Source organism: Bufo gargarizans, chromosome 4, assembly GCF_014858855.1.
Source record: "Bufo gargarizans isolate SCDJY-AF-19 chromosome 4, ASM1485885v1, whole genome shotgun sequence".
NCBI lineage: Eukaryota > Metazoa > Chordata > Amphibia > Anura > Bufonidae > Bufo > Bufo gargarizans.
Window position 1 is genome coordinate 319576215 of NC_058083.1, and position 16379 is coordinate 319592593.

The window sequence follows — 16379 nt, forward strand, 5'->3', positions numbered from 1 at the left end:
ATAAGCAGCAGGTTCCCTCTACCCCGATTGACACTCATAGATATGGAGGAGTCTTGAGTTCATGCATATCATTGAGAGGACTCCTGGCCATACAACACTTGCCTCATACTACAACTGATAAACTGTGGTTTTATTGACAAGTACTGCTGAAATTTTGGTGTCTATTACTACTTTATGCTCCCTTCAGACACCCAATAAATTTATAAAATCAAGGAAATGAGCAGCAACTGTGCAAAGCAAACCTGTTATTTTACCATCTTTATTCAATGCTAATTTGCATAATATATCATATATGTTTATCAAGATGGTAATAATACATCTGATCATATAAATAACAATCATAATAACGTGCATAGAAAAGTTATAAATACCATATATGCAAGAAAGACAAGCACTTTTCATAGCATATTTATGGCTGTTTTGCAAGGGTGGTTGTCTACCACTGACAAATTATACCATACTGTACATGTGTACATGTTTTTTTTTGGTAGTACTGAATAACGTAATAAGCTATGTTATTATATACAGTTAGAGTAATATTTACATATCATATGAAAAGGCATATGTTCAACCTATATAGCTAGACCTGAGTATCTGTGATCAAATCACCTACAGTAGATCACCAGATGCCATCAACTCCCACTGGAAGCAGTTAGGACTTCTCAATAGAAATAGGAAACATTATCTATGAAACCCGGGCACCTTTTAGCACTGTAACAGTTATACATATGAACAGATCTTTGGTTTAGTTTAATTTTTGTTTAGAATAAACAAAGCCATTGAAAAGCAATTGAAGGTGTTTGCTTAATGCATTTAGTTTAGATAACACATCTCATAAAGTATGTGTGTTAACTCTACTACATCTGTAGCTTTAATAAAGATACTTTTCAAAGATTTACGCTTTTGGACTTAACTGGTTGTGCTGCCGCCTATCCCACATCCTCTTCACTTCTGGTATCCTAACCTCACACATTGTGCATTGAGGGAGAAGCCTGGCTGCACTAGCAATGCCAACATTTTCTACATACTGTATTGGGTGTTGTTTTCCCAGCGCAACCCTTCATGGTGTGAATCTCTAACCTGCAAATCTAACATCTTACCCTACGTTCCTACCGATAAAGCGCTGCTCTGCCTTCTTCCTCAGTCAAATGAATAGGACAGGTGAAAAAATGTCGGCAACAAATCTGCCATGTGTGAATTTTACCTTTTTGTTCTTATTATTCCCACAACATGAGTGGCCTTAGAGATGTCTGGTAGAAGCTACATTTTTCATTTTTCACACCGGTTAGAAAATACAATGAAAGCCTAAAAATACCCCTCTCACTTGCATTGTACTGTACTACTGTGCGTTAGGAAAGTTTGGTGCAGATCATGCAACTGGAATTCCATTAAAATATTTAGTCACAAAGGCCTCCATTTTCCATGCCTTGGAATTGGTTGTTCACTGCTCACATATGACTAAGAGGGTCCAGTATATAGCATTTCTTACGGCATGTCTGATTTTATAAGTCTTTATTACTCGCTATACTTCCCAAATTTCCTAATCTTTCTACTGCATGAGAACTGATATTTCTAGTGAAAGATGGGCATGAGGCCTAGGCTGAAAATTTAGAAAAAGAAACTTATCTCTGCTTATTCTTCTATGTAGTGTCTCTTCTTGCAGTCAAAACAGAGCCAATGAACAGCAATGAAACCACCACCACAACTGGAGATGGATCGCTTGACACTTTTACTGGGTCAGGTAAAGCAATCTGATGACATATTACACACATTAAAGAAGCAGAAAATGTGTAATCCAGACTAATACACATAGCCTCTGAAATCTCAAGTCTGGCAACAGCCTTGTTACATTTTCTGAAAGTTTCGAAGTGGAATAGGTCCAAAATGTCATGCCTGTAAATGCCTGCAATTAGTTTTCAAGCATAAATTTTCTATAACAGTTAAGACATTGGAGGGAACTTGAGATCTAGAAAATGCAAGGTCTTCACTCTGTGGCTCTTTGCAGATGCAATTTTATTGCTAATGGACACATTTAATTGTAATGCTTTTGGTTTATTATTAAATCGAGGCTTGCAATCTCTTAATACTTGGAAATGTGATATTATGTATATAGGACTGGTAGCATGCCAAATGGGATCTATTATCTGGGAATGCATGCTAAGTAATTAAAAAGAAATTCCACTCAGTATGTATGTATCTATGGAAACTATAAAAACATTTAATAATTAATATTAAAATCATCAATCATAAAGACCTTTTCGTTGACCTTAAAATTGGGGCCATGATAATTAGTCCTTTGCCTAGGCCATTTAACCTCACTGCAGTAAGGTCAAACAATTTTGCCAGTAAAATATATAATTACTTTTTAGCCCCCCACCCAAGCCATTATATTTGGGGACCTGTTCTGCATTTGAAGGGAGCCTATGCTATCCTTTTCAAAGGACGCATGCTATATCAGATTTATAGATAATTGTGTTATAGTTGTAATGCAAAGAGGTATCTTTCAAAGAAAAATAACCTTCTCGCTAGTGTAGTCTATTGGAAAGGGCAAAACAGCTAGTATGGACCAAGCACTCACATCTAGATTACCAGGTAAAATAACAATTTATTAAAAACTCTAAAACATATAAGCATATAAAATTCCAACAAAAAAATCTGAGGTAGTTAATACAATTCCAACAATGAAGCTGATGTTGCTGCAGATACATGCAAGTGTATACAGGTGTATATAAGATGGCAAATAAAGATGGCAAAATATAGTGTCTTGTTCTAGATAAAATGTCTTGCCCTGGATAAAAATATATTTAGTGCACTTAATACCGCAGGATCCTCAATGGCATATATCGTCCCTTTACAGGGGTATAGTCCTTTAAAAGCAAAGTGATTTGACCTGTTTCTCAAAGCTCAACCACAGCATGTGCAAATGTGCAAATATATTGGCATAAATGTTAGTTCTGTAACACAGCATGGTACGGCATAAAGTCTGGCTCTCTGTGGTGTCCCACTGGGCCTGGACTGCCAATAAAAAAGAGGGATGATCATTATGGCAGGTTACCACTGAGGAAGGGGTCAAGAGTAAGTCCTGAAACGCGTATGGACGATACCTGCCCACCTAAGAAGGACTTTTTCATGAAGTTTAATCCTTTACTGGACTTTGTTGGCTAGCCAAACGAACATTCCATGACCCGCCCTTAAGCTCACGTCACGTGACACAAAATGTGATATACCACAAGTCCTATGACTGCTGAGGACACAGATACACTTCTTACCTGCTCCGCTTACTGGGAAAAGAAACAAATACGAAAATCATCTGGAGAGGTAATCGTGGTATTGGCAGTCCAGGCCCAGTGGGACGCCACAGAGAGCCGGAAATATGCCATTGAGGATCCTGTGGTATTAAGTGCACTAAATATATTTTTATCCAGGGCAAGACATTTTATCTACAGTAGAACAAGACACTATATTTTGCCATCTATATTTGCCATCTTATATACACCTGTATACACCTGCATGTATGTATCTGCAGCAACATCAGCTTCATTGTTGGAATTGTAGTAACTACCTCTGGTTTTTGTTGGAATTTTATATGCTTATATGTTTTATAATTTTTAATAAATTGTTATTTTACCTGGTAATCTAGATGTGAGTGCTCGGTCCATACTAGCTGTTTTGACATAATTTTCATTGTTGACGTGGTGGATCAATAAGACCTAGCAGCACCTTCCTTGTTATTGTGGGGTGAGCCAGCATATCAGTTTTTTCTTTCTTTGAGTCAATGTTCAACTTTTTAACAAGCCACTTGGAATATGACAAAGGAAAATAGCCAATGCTCATATCCATAGACAAGCATCCCATACAGCTGCTTCAGGGTGTTTGACCTTCATCAATATGGAGAAGAATTCGGTCATTTCTGTTTTAGTAAATAATTGTATTCTCCATGATGTGATCATTTTAGAACACCCTTTCTTAGAATTCTGTATTGTGCTGTTCCTTTGTTATTCTTCCTGGAACAGCATGAATAAAATTATCGCATTGGGGCAGATGTACTGTCAATCACTCAGAACACCCACTGAACCCAAATAAGTAGGGATTTACATCACTAAATATCAAGTTATACTGAATTAGATCCCACAAAACTATATATAAATCTTCTCAGCTTTTATCGCTCTGCACCATGCTGACCTGTGCCATAGAATAGCATGTCCACTGTAACATGTGTGCACTAAATGGTTTGTCTTCTAAGGGTACTTTCACACTAGCGTTATTATTTTCTGGCATTGAGTTCCATCCTAGGGGCTCAATATCGGAAAAGAACTGATCAGTTTTATCCTAATGCATTCTGAATGGAGAGCAATCCATTCAGGATGCATCAGGATATCTTCAGTTCAGTCTTTTTGACTTTTCAGGACGGAGATAATGCCGCAGCATGCTGCAGTTTTATCTCCGTCCAAAATTCCGGAACACTTGCCGGAATGCCGGGTCCGGCATTTTTTTCCTATTGACATGCATTAATGCCAGATCCGGCCCCGAGTGTTCTGGCAAAACATATCCGGTATTGCAGTCTGCGCATGCTCAGACCGTAAAAAAATTGAAATAAATGCCGGATCCGTTTTTCCGGATGACACCGGAGAGAGAGATCCAGCATTTCAATGCAATTGTCATATGGATCAGGATCCTGATACGTCTGACAAATGCCATCAGTTTGTATACATTTTGACGGATCCGGCAGGTGGTTCCGGCGACGGAACTGCCTGCCGGAATCCTCTGCCGCAAGTGTGAAAGTACCCTTAGGCATGTAGAGTTATAGAGAGGGCCCCCTAAAGAGGATTGTTCAGAATCATGAGCTAAATCAAGCGAGTAGAATGGTGGTTAAAAAAATTTATATAGCATAATCTGACTCTACTGGTTGAGTTACAGGAAGATCAATTAGGCAAATGCATAACAAGTGGTGCAAAGGAAAAGTCGTTTTGCAGGTAATTTTCCAAAATGTGCTAGAATCCACTTTTCATTTTTACCTGTTTTGATATATTTCTCCTAAAGCCTATGCATAAAGCTTAACAAAACCTAAATAGCAGAGGATAGAAACACCATTGTCTCCTCATCTGATTTCAGTGTGTTACTATGACAAACTTTGAGCACTTCAAAACCTCAGTCCTTTGGGAATTATTCTGCAGAACAAACTTCCCCTTCATTGAAAGCTAAACTATAGCTATATAAGAATGGATGGTTTCATCATGTATACTTCATGCGTATACTATATATATATATATATATATATATATATATATATTTATATATATTTATATATGTCGCAAAAATCCACAGCACTCCTTAAAAGTGAAAAATGTGCTGTTTATTCACACATTTCATACAGCAACGTTTCGGTTCTCTCTCAGAACCTTTTTCAAGCCAAGACTTGGTTTGAAAAAGGTTCTGAGAGAGAAATGAAACATTACTGTAGGACATGTGTAAATAAATAGCACATTTTTCACTTTTAAGGAGTGCCGGGGATTTTTGCGACTTGTCTACTACCCAGAATCGAGGGGTTACCGCTGGCACCCACTTTACAGTTGGCAAAGGAGTGCTGCCCTACTTTTGATGTGTATATATATATATATATATATATATATATATATACAGTACAGACCAAAAGTTTGGACACACCTTCTCATTCAAAGAGTTTTCTTTATTTTCATGACTATGAAAATTGTAGATTCACACTGAAGGCATCAAAACTATGAATTACACATGTGGAATTATATACATAACAAAAAAGTGTGAAACAACTGAAAATATGTCATATTCTAGGTTCTTCATAGTAGCCACTTTTTGCCTTGATTACTGCTTTGCACACTCTTGGCATTCTCTTGATGAGCTCCAAGAGGTAGTCACCTGAAATGGTCTTCCAACAGTCTTGAAGGAGTTCCCAGAGATGCTTAGCACTTGTTGGCTCTTTTGCCTTCACTCTGTGGTCCAGCTCACCCCAAACCATCTCGATTGGGTTCAGGTCCAGTGACTGTGGAAGCCAGGTCATCTGGCGCAGCACCCCATCACTCTCCTTTATGGTCAAATAGCCCTTACACAGCCTGGAGGTGTGTTTGGGGTCATTGTCCTGTTGAAAAATAAATGATGGTCCAACTAAACGCCAACCGGATGGAATAGCATGCCGCTGCAAGATGCTGTGGTAGCCATGCTGGTTCAGTATGCCTTCAATTTTAAATAAATCCCCAACAGTGTCACCAGCAAAGCACCCCCACACCATCACACCTCCTCCTCCATGCTTCACGGTGGGAACCAGGCATGTAGAGTCCATCCGTTCACCTTTTCTGCGTCGCACAAAGACACGGTGGTTGGAACCAAAGATCTCAAATTTGGACTCATCAGACCAAAGAACAGATTTCCACTGGTCTAATGTCCATTCCTTGTGTTCTTTAGCCCAAACAAGTCTCTTCTGCTTGTTGCCTGTGGTTTCCTAGAAGATATTCTACCATGAAGGCCTGATTCACACAGTCTCCTCTTAACAGTTGTTATAGAGATGTGTCTGCTGCTAGAACTCTGTGTGGCATTGACCTGGTCTCTAATCTGAGCTGCTGTTAACCTGCGATTTCTGAGGCTGGTGACTCGGATGAACTTATCCTCCGCAGTAGAGGGGACTCTTGGTCTTCCTTTCCTGGGGTGGTCCGCATGTGGGCCAGTTTCTTTGTAGCGCTTGATGGTTTTTGTGACTGCACTTGGGGACACTTTCAAAGTTTTCCCAATTTTTCGGACTGACTGACCTTCATTTCTTAAAGTAATGATGGCCACTCGTTTTTCTTTACTTAGCTGCTTTTTTCTTGCCATACTACAAATTCTAACAGTCTATTCAGTAGGACTATCAGCTGTGTATCCACCTGCCTTCTCCACAACACAACTGATGGTCCCAACCCCATTTATAAGGCAAGAAATCCCACTTATTAAACCTGACAGGGCACAACTGTGAAGTGAAAACCATTTCAGGTGACTACCTCTTGAAGCTCATCAAGAGAATGCCAAGCGTGTGCAAAGCAGTAATCAAAGCAAAAGGTGGCTACTTTGAAGAACCTAGAATATGACATATTTTCAGTTGTTTCACACTTTTTTGTTATGTATATAATTCCACATCTGTTAATTCATAGTTTTGATGCTTACAGTGTGAATCTACAATTTTCATAGTCATGAAAATAAAGAAAACTCTTTGAATGAGAAGGTGTGTCCAAACTTTTGGTCTGTACTGTATATATATATATATATATATATATATATATATAAATCAAATATTTGGTGTGAACACCCTTCGCCTTCAAAACAGCATCAGTTCTTTTAGATTGACTTGCAGACAGTTTTTGAAGGAACACGGCAGGGAGATTGTTACAAACATCCTGGATAACTAAATACAGATCTTCTTTGGATGTAGACTTGCTGAAATCCTTCTGTCTCTTCATGTAATCCCAGGTAGACTTGATGATGTTGAGAACAGGGCTCTGAGGGGACCATATGATCACTTCCAGGACTTCTTGTTCTTTAAGCTGAAGTTCTTAATGACATTGACTGTACATTTGGGGTCAATGTCCTACTGCACAATAAATTTAAGCTACTAACATTTCTATTTTTGAAAGCATTCTCAATTTATAACATTCTTTCCACACCTGCCTAAAGCTTTTGCACAGTACTATATTTATATATATATATATATATATATATATATACACAACCCCAATTCAAAAAAGTTGGGTAGCTGTGTCAGGGGTGTAGCTAAATGCTCATGGGCCCTGTTGCAAGAGTTCAGCTTGGGCCCCCCCCCCCCTTCCCTCAGTGCTTTGTGGTCAGGGGCAGGGAAACACATAGCCAAATTGTTGACCTAACCCCTTCCCTTCAGCCAGAGCTGTAACTTGACTAGCATGCACTTTCTCTAGTACCGATTTCTTCTTATGTGGCACAAGGGTCTCTGGGCCCTCTCAGGCTCCTGGGCCCGTTCGCTACCTCTGCACCCCCAATAGCTACGCCCCTGCGCTGTGTAAAATGTAAATAAATGTAAATAAAAGCAGAATGAAATTATTTACAAATCTCATAGCCCCCACATTTTATTCACAATATCATAGAACACTATCAGATGTTGAAAGCGAGACATTTTAACATTTAATGGAAAAAAAAATAACACATTTAGAAATTGATAGCCTCAACATATCTAAAAAATGTTGAGACTAGGCTGTGTCTACCATTGAACTTCTTCTTAGAAAAAACGCTGTTATGATGGATGCAATATGTGGTTTAGCAATGCTAAAATTGCTGTAATAGGCCCTCCATGAAAGACACATTGTCTGGATGAGAGCATACAATATGTTGCTCTAAAACCTCTGTATACTGTTCAACATTGATAGTGCCATTCCAGATGTTTAGGCTGCCTATGCCATAGGCACTAATGCAATTCCATACCATCGGAGATATGAGCTTTTGAAATGTGAGCTCATAATATGCTGGATGGTCCTTCTCATCTTGAGTCCGCATGACACAGCATCCGTGGTTTTCAAAAATAATTTCAAATTTTGATTAATCTGCCCACAGAACAGTTTACTATTTTGCCTAAGTTCATTTTAAATCAGTTTTGGCCCAGAGAAGTCAATAACATTTCTGAATTGTGTTGACATATGGCTTCTTTGCATGATACAGCTTTTACTTGCATTTGTGGATTGCATGGCAAACTGTGTTCACAGACAATGATTTCTGGAAGTGTTCCTGAGCCTGTGCCGTCAGGCTTGTCGCTTGCACACATGTATTTCTCTAGAAACTATTTAAAGGGATTCTGTCATCAAGATTTTCGATATGGAGCTGTTCATATCATCCTCTCAGTCTCCATTATCTAATTAAAAATATACTAGTTTTACCCCCACCTGTCCTTTCATTTTGGATAAAAAGTGGTTTTATTAATATCTTAATTATCTTACTAACATGCCCAAGGGGCTGTCCCTCCGGCCGTTTGTGCCCAGCCACGCCCCTTATCTCGTAGCCCAGTGCCACCCACTGCTAATTATGCACTCCTCTCATCGCCGATTGTGCGCCGTAGTCTCGCGCATGCGCGAGATTACGGCACACCATCGGCGATGAGAGGAGCATATTAATAAAACCAATTTTTATCCAAAATGAAAGGACAGGTGGGGGTAAAACTAGTATATTTTTAATTAGATAATGGAGACTGAGAGGATGATATGAACAGCTCCATATCGATAATCTTGATGACGGAATCCCTTTAAGATCTTATCTACTGTAAGTCTTCACAATTTAACGCAGATAAAAAAAATCTGAAATGTTCCACAATATTTAGAAGCAGTTTTTTGCAATCTGGTGAACCTCTGCCCATCTTTGTTTTCCAGAGACCCAGCATCTCTAACATGTTTTTTTTTATACTACCTTAATAGCAAATTTCTCCTCCAGCTGTTTTATTTTTATTATTACCACTTACTTTCCCAGCCTTTTGTTGCCCAAGTTCGAACTTTTTTAAGATATGTTGCTACCATCAAGTTGTAATCTAAATGAGTTAATTTTTTTAAATCAATATATCATTGATATGTCATGAAATTAATAAATCACAAGATGCATATAAATATGTGCAGTGTATAGATTAGTAAATAGGAACATTCTGCGAAAAATGAAGAAAAAAATAAATCCTACATACTGACAGGCAGTAACAAAATAATTGATGGTTTCTAAGAAGATGACTAAGGCCTCATGCACACGAACGCTTTTTTTTGCGGTCCGCAAAAACGGTTTCCGTTGATCCGTGTCCGTTTTTTCTTCCGTGGGTCTTCCTTGATTTTTGGAGGATCCACGGACATGAAGAATAGAAAAAAAATCTAAGTCAAGTTTGCATTTGAAATAGGAAAAAACTGACACGGATCACGGACACGGATCACGGACGCGGATGACAATCTTATGTGCATCCGTGATTTTTCACGGACCCGTTGACTTGAATGGGTCCGTGAACCGTTGGCCATGAAAAAAATAGGACAGGTCCTATTTTTTTTACGGCCAGGAAACACGGATCACGGATGCGGCTGCCAAACGGTGCATTTTCCGATTTTTCCACGGACCCATTGAAAGTCAATGGGTCCGCGAAAAAACCCGGAAAACAGCACACCGGCCACGGATGCACACAACGGTCGTGTGCATGAGGCCTAAGAGGAAGGGAGACCTGAGAATAGAGGTCTCCTTTGAAGGTCAGAGATTTCAAAAGGAGGACGTTCTAAAACATAAACATATGAGACAAGTTAGAGACAGTTTAGAAATTAAACACCTAATAACAACATGATAAAGTAGAGAAATATAGTCTACATAATATTAGCTCAATAAAATAATTTTGAATTATAATGATCTGGCACAACTGCCAGATTTTCTCAATATGTATGTTGCTTGTACGGCTGTTATAGCACATTGAATCAATACCTAAACATTAGATAGAGCTCTATATAGCCAAGAAACACCACCAATAATCAAACACCTATATATATTCTTGGCTTGTATATATTTATATATTAAATAAACCAATAAATTGACCATGTTTATTAATTCTATTATTATGCAAATAACCCATTAGAAGAAGGATGTATGCACTTTTTTTTAATAGATGTTTAATCTCATAAGGAACATGAGTTGAAAAATAACAAAAATAATTCATTATAGTATGAAAACTATATAAACCAATCATGAATCCATACACTGATTGTAGCTAAAAATGCATATATATATATATATATATATATATATATATATATATACTGATGTTGCACTCCCAATAGATAATAGATATAGCTATTCTATGCCACAAGAAATGTCTAATGTAAAACCATAAGGGAAACTAATATAAGCCAGGACAAGAGTTATATATCAATACACCAATACATCAATACTGTATGATTCACTCTGAGGTTTCCTCTGGAGGTAATGAGTGTAGGTGGGAGATGAGAGCTCTGTGTAGTGCCACACTTAATGATAATGAAATACACATGCTAATTACTAACATGGCGCTTGGCTTGCTCGCTGATGCCAGTACAGACCAGACATATGGAGGAAAGACAAAGTACAGTAGCAAATGCGTAAAAAACAAATGTATGCATTGAACACAGTGACCCCACGATGCTTCCCAAATGCTAGTAGCATCTGCCATCTTTTAAGCAGGAAAGCCCATTCCATAAATGCAGGGCCGGCTCCAGGTTCATGTGGGCCCTTGGGCGATAAAGTCTCAGTGGGCCCCCTTACACAGTGATAACTCTCTGAGTACAGATAATATTGTAGATATCACCTGCAGTCCTATATAACAGCACAGATAACACAGTCATGGCTATCTGAGTACAGAAAAGGTAGTAGTGTTACCTGCAGTCCTATTTAAAACCACAGATAACACTGGTGCTAATAATGTGGTAGTGTTACCTGCAGTCCTATGTAAAACAGATAACACTAGTGTAGATTATGTGGTAGTGTTACCTAGGTCCTTAGTGTGCCTCCCTGTGTCTCTGCCACGGACTCCATGCTGGCGGCGCTGCCTCCTCCTTTTCTTCTTGCCCCGTACAGAACGTCCTGATGCAGCTGCGTCAAGAGAAAGGAACACTGTGGGCATGGTGATGGTGACACACGCACACAGAGGGAGAGACACGCACACAGAGGGAGAGACACGCACACAGAGGGAGAGACACGCACACAGAGGCAGAGACACGCACACAGAGGGAGAGACACGCACACAGAGGGAGAGACACGCACACAGAGGGAGAGACACACACACAGAGGGAGAGACACAGACACACAGGGAGAGACACGCATACACACACACACAGAGGGAGAGAGACATACACAGAGGGAAAGACACATATACACAAGGACACATATTGGGACAGTCAAATACACACAGGAACTGATACACATACACACACACAGGGACGGACACACACACACACAGGGACGGACACACACACACACAGGGACGGACACACGCACACACACAGGGACAGACACACGCACACACACAGGGACAGACACACGCACACACACAGGGACGGGGACACACACACAAGGACAGACACATATGGACAGACACCTGTTCAATCGTCAACCAACTTCTATCTGTGTGGCCACCTTTAGGGGACATTAAAAGGGAATTCCACCTTTAGTTATGCTCCAACCTTTTGTTACCGTCTAATATGACTCCCACTGATTCCCAGTACTAAGGGGACATGGACTAGGGTTTAAAAGGGAATTATCAACATGTACCAGAAGGTGGTCTAAACTGTAACCCATTAGGCACTGGCTAGACTGTGGGATGGAGTCTAAGCAATGCCTTAGGTCTCATGGACACTGCCGTTATGCATCCGTTCTGTGCATTGGAGACCGCAATTTGTGGTCCCCAATGCACGGGCAATATCCGTGCGGTGGCCGGGACGGATTGGGACCTATTCAACTTCAATGGGTACGTGATCCGTCCCACCCGCAAAAAATAGAACATATTCTATTTTTTTTTGTGGTGCAAAGGCATGGCCAGAAACACCAAGGAAGCACTCCGTAGTGCTTCCGTGGGGTTCCGATCCATGCTTTCGTTACGCATATCTGTGATTGCGGACCCATTCAAGTGGATAGGTCCGCATCTGTGATGTAGAGTGCACATGGGCTGTGTGGCCATGGGCACACAATGGCCGTATGCATGAGGCCTAAAACATAAACTCCTATAAGAAAATAATAATCAATTATACACTTTATTGGCAAAAATTCATAAGAGGAAAATTTCCTCTTATACATTTTTGCCAATAAACTGTATAATTGATTTCATGTGTTCTGGCATTTTCTTATAGGAGTTTATTGTTTTGCAGGCATGTGTGCTGCTGAGCTGAGCAAGTTGCAATACATGGTAATGGTCATCTATTCAATTATTGGCTTGCTCTTTTATTTTTGGGTTTTACACATATAGCCCCACATTACTTTGTAGACTGTAGTTCATCTGACCTGAATTCTAAAAGAACAACTCCAGCTGCTGCTCCAGCCTCCAGGTTTCCTCTTGGGCTCCGCTCGGCTATCGGCTATGATGTCCTGAATCTTCTTCTGCAGGCTGCAGCTGCGCCTGCTGATCAGCTCCGCCCCCTGTGCCCTCCGAGACGAGTCCTGGCTGGGAAGCTGAGAGTCTGTGCGCTGTAGTGCGGCGTGCCCAACTGTACTCACGCGCCGCACAGAAGCTCAGCCTGGAGAGACCGCGAGGGGGCAGCAAGCAGCAGCGCTGCACAAGTCAGTATGTCAAAATTTTAAAGGAGCCGCGCCGGGGAAACGAGTGGGCCCCCTAACTTACAGTGGGCCCCGGCACTTGCCCGGGTTTGCCGGGTTCTGACGCCGGCCCTGCATAAATGGAATGTCCATACAGTCCGTATAATTAATATGTAACAAATTAATGGATATAATTATTGAATAATGAAAGTATACAGCTACCCAATTAATTAGATAACTTTATGATGAGTCTAAATACAGAATAGTACAAAATAGTAATAATAGTAATAGTACTAATAATAGTACCAGTAATTTAGTGAGAATGGAAAATGTCTCTTGTTCTGTGTGTGTATATTTATAAATGTATATATACATATATATATATATATATATATATATATATATATATATATATATAAATGTATGGGATTTTGCACTTTTGGTTTCTTGCAAGCAGTTTCCATAAATAGGTTACATTTACTAGACCATATATATTCAAGAATATATTAAGTCCATGTACGGTATAATGCACAATCCTCAAATCTATAGATTGATTACCACAAAAATGAAAAAGTAAACGTAAGTCATAAACCATAGACTCAAGGTAAAAAAAAATATCAATAAAAAGAGACACTGGGTATTATTAAAAGAAATTAATAGTGATTAGTGGCTTCATGAAATTAATGGATTTGTCTAGAGAAGGACAGACACACTATGTTGTTGCAGATTTTAAACCATCTCTATCATTTATATGCAGGGAGTGGTATTGATAAAAAAGGGAGTTGATTTTATTTATAATTTCCAAATTGGGCATATGGATGCAATGTTAGTTGTATGTACACAATATCAATTATTGGGTGAGGAAAACCCATCAAGTTCCGTCATCGATCTTCAAAAACGCTTCCATTACAATAATACAACCGCATGCATCCGTCATGAATGTATGGATCCATCTTGAACACTATTGAAAGTCAATTGGGGACAGATCCGTTTTCTGTTGTGTCAGGCGCTTCGTCAAGCAGACAGCTAAACTTTGCAGGCAGCGTTTTGGTGTCCGCCTCCAGAGCTGAATGGTGACTGAATGGAGGCAAACTGATGCATTCTGAGCGGATCCTTTTCCATTCAGAATGAATTAGGGCAAAACTTATCAGTTTTGGACCGCTTGTGAGAGCCCATGACAGACAACAGAAAGCCAAAACTCTAGTGTGAAAGTAGCCTAGGCATCTGTCACCATACTTGTTCCTATGAAACTGTCTGACCTGCTGCATGTGCTCTTGGCAGCTCAAGGCATCTGTGTTGGTCCCATTTTCATATGTGACAGCATTGCTGTGAAACATGATGTTTAAATATATGCAAATGAACCTTTAGTAGCAACAAGGTGTTGTCATTACTCCTAGAGAGTCAGCTCTTTCTGCAACTGCTGCACTCTCTGCACTTTGATTGACTGGACCAGGTGTGATTTCATTTTCAATGGCTGGCCCTGTCAAAGTGCAAAGGGCACTGTAGTTGCAAAGAGAGCTGAGCTTCTAGGTGTAACGCCAACGCCCATGCTGCTCCTAAAGGCTCATTTGCATATTTTAAAACATAATTTTTCCCAGCAATGAGGGCACATATGAACATCCGGCCAACACAGATGCCTTCAGCTGCCAAGTTCACATATAACAAGACAGCCGGATTCATACTTACAAACCTGCTGACAGATGCCCTTTAAGGTTGCCAACTGGCCATACATTTACAGTCTATACCCTAGCCAGTGCTTCATAAAATATTGATACAATATTGATCAGTGAATCATTTTCTGAAGCTGGAGGTTTTTGTACAGATTATTGCAATTATAATTGCCATCATATGAGTATTCCAAGCTATTGACATATCGTGTATCATATTTTTCATTCATTTTAATTTTATGAAAATGTCTAAATTGTCTGTCAATGAAGTTAACCATAAATATGATAAAAAAACAACGATGGTAACACTAAGTGATGTGCCATGCAGAGGTTGTAGTTTTAGGATGGTTTAATGTTTAGTATCTTTTTTATTTTATTTTTGCCTTTTTGCCCCTTTTAACAATTATTGCAGGATTTTTTAAACTTTTTTTGTGTCTGGATGTTGCATTAAAGACTAAAGTGAAATTTGAAATTCACTACAGTCAAAAGCCTTCTTTTAAGGGAGGAAATGTATAATTCCCCTATGTCTTTTTTGGTGTTAAAAAGTCAAAAAACCTTGATATTTTTTAAATGCTATTTTAACTTTTTTTTTGTTGCAACTAGCATTTTTATGTTGCCCTTCCCATTTTATTAAAGTGGCCATGGCAAGGGTGGGATGTGAGCCATCTGCCTCAACACAATCATCATTATTTATGCCAGAAATAGGCATAAGTATTGACTGAAATCTGGACTAGATTTCAGGATGGCGCATAGATTGCCAAAGGAGGCATATAGTTCATGATAAGGCTTGTGACTGGTTATAAATTGCATAGCTCCTCTGGCAGCGCAGGCCCTGTCAAGACCTGCATAGCACACATCGGTCTTTATAAATCAGGACCTTAGAGTTTTTGGCTTTTTTTTTTGTCAAAACACAGCTGGGAGATTTATCAAACTGGTGTAAAGTAGAACTGGCTTAGTTGCCCATAGCAAACAATCAGATTCCACCTTTCATTTTCCAAAGGAGCTGTCAAAAATGAAAGGTGGGATCTGATTGGGCAACTAATCCAGTTCTACTTTACACCAGTTTGATAAATCTTCCCCAGCATGTTCTAAGTATGGTGTATTTTCAGAACTTTTTTTCCTTTGGCATCTCTATTACAGTTGAATAACGGGCGAAAGGCACACCTTTTTAAAATATTACAATAATAAAGGTAAAAAAAATCATTAAAAAAGCAGCACACAAAACAATATGAATAATACTATGTATGAAGGAAGCCTAAAGCTTGCTCCTAGTGAAGAAAACTTACCTAAAGAGCAACCAGTAAAGCTTCTTGCATTATTTTTTTCTGTCTTGGGTCGACTCGTAAGGTATCCAATAATAACATAAAAATAAAATAAATCAGGTGCAATATGAACCATAGAAATCTATGGTATCTTTTGAGGGTCATATGTAAGTCAGAGACACATGCTATGAAATCACAT

At 39.3% G+C, this 16379-nt stretch overlaps 1 protein-coding gene across 11 annotated transcripts in view; it reads left to right on the forward strand.

Moving 5' to 3' along the window:
- Nucleotides 1-16379, forward strand: part of EYA4 (EYA transcriptional coactivator and phosphatase 4) — a 309340-nt gene that overhangs the window by 191128 nt on the left and 101833 nt on the right. For 6 of the 11 annotated variants that reach the window (XM_044289386.1, XM_044289387.1, XM_044289389.1 and 3 more), the window contains one exon: nucleotides 1649-1741. The exons of 3 other annotated variants lie outside the window; for them this stretch is intronic. In XM_044289386.1, the coding sequence (XP_044145321.1) occupies nucleotides 1649-1741 (93 nt within the window). The remainder of the gene's footprint in view (nucleotides 1-1648; nucleotides 1742-16379) is intronic. 2 more of the 11 variants (XM_044289385.1, XM_044289388.1) reach the window with 1 other exon arrangement.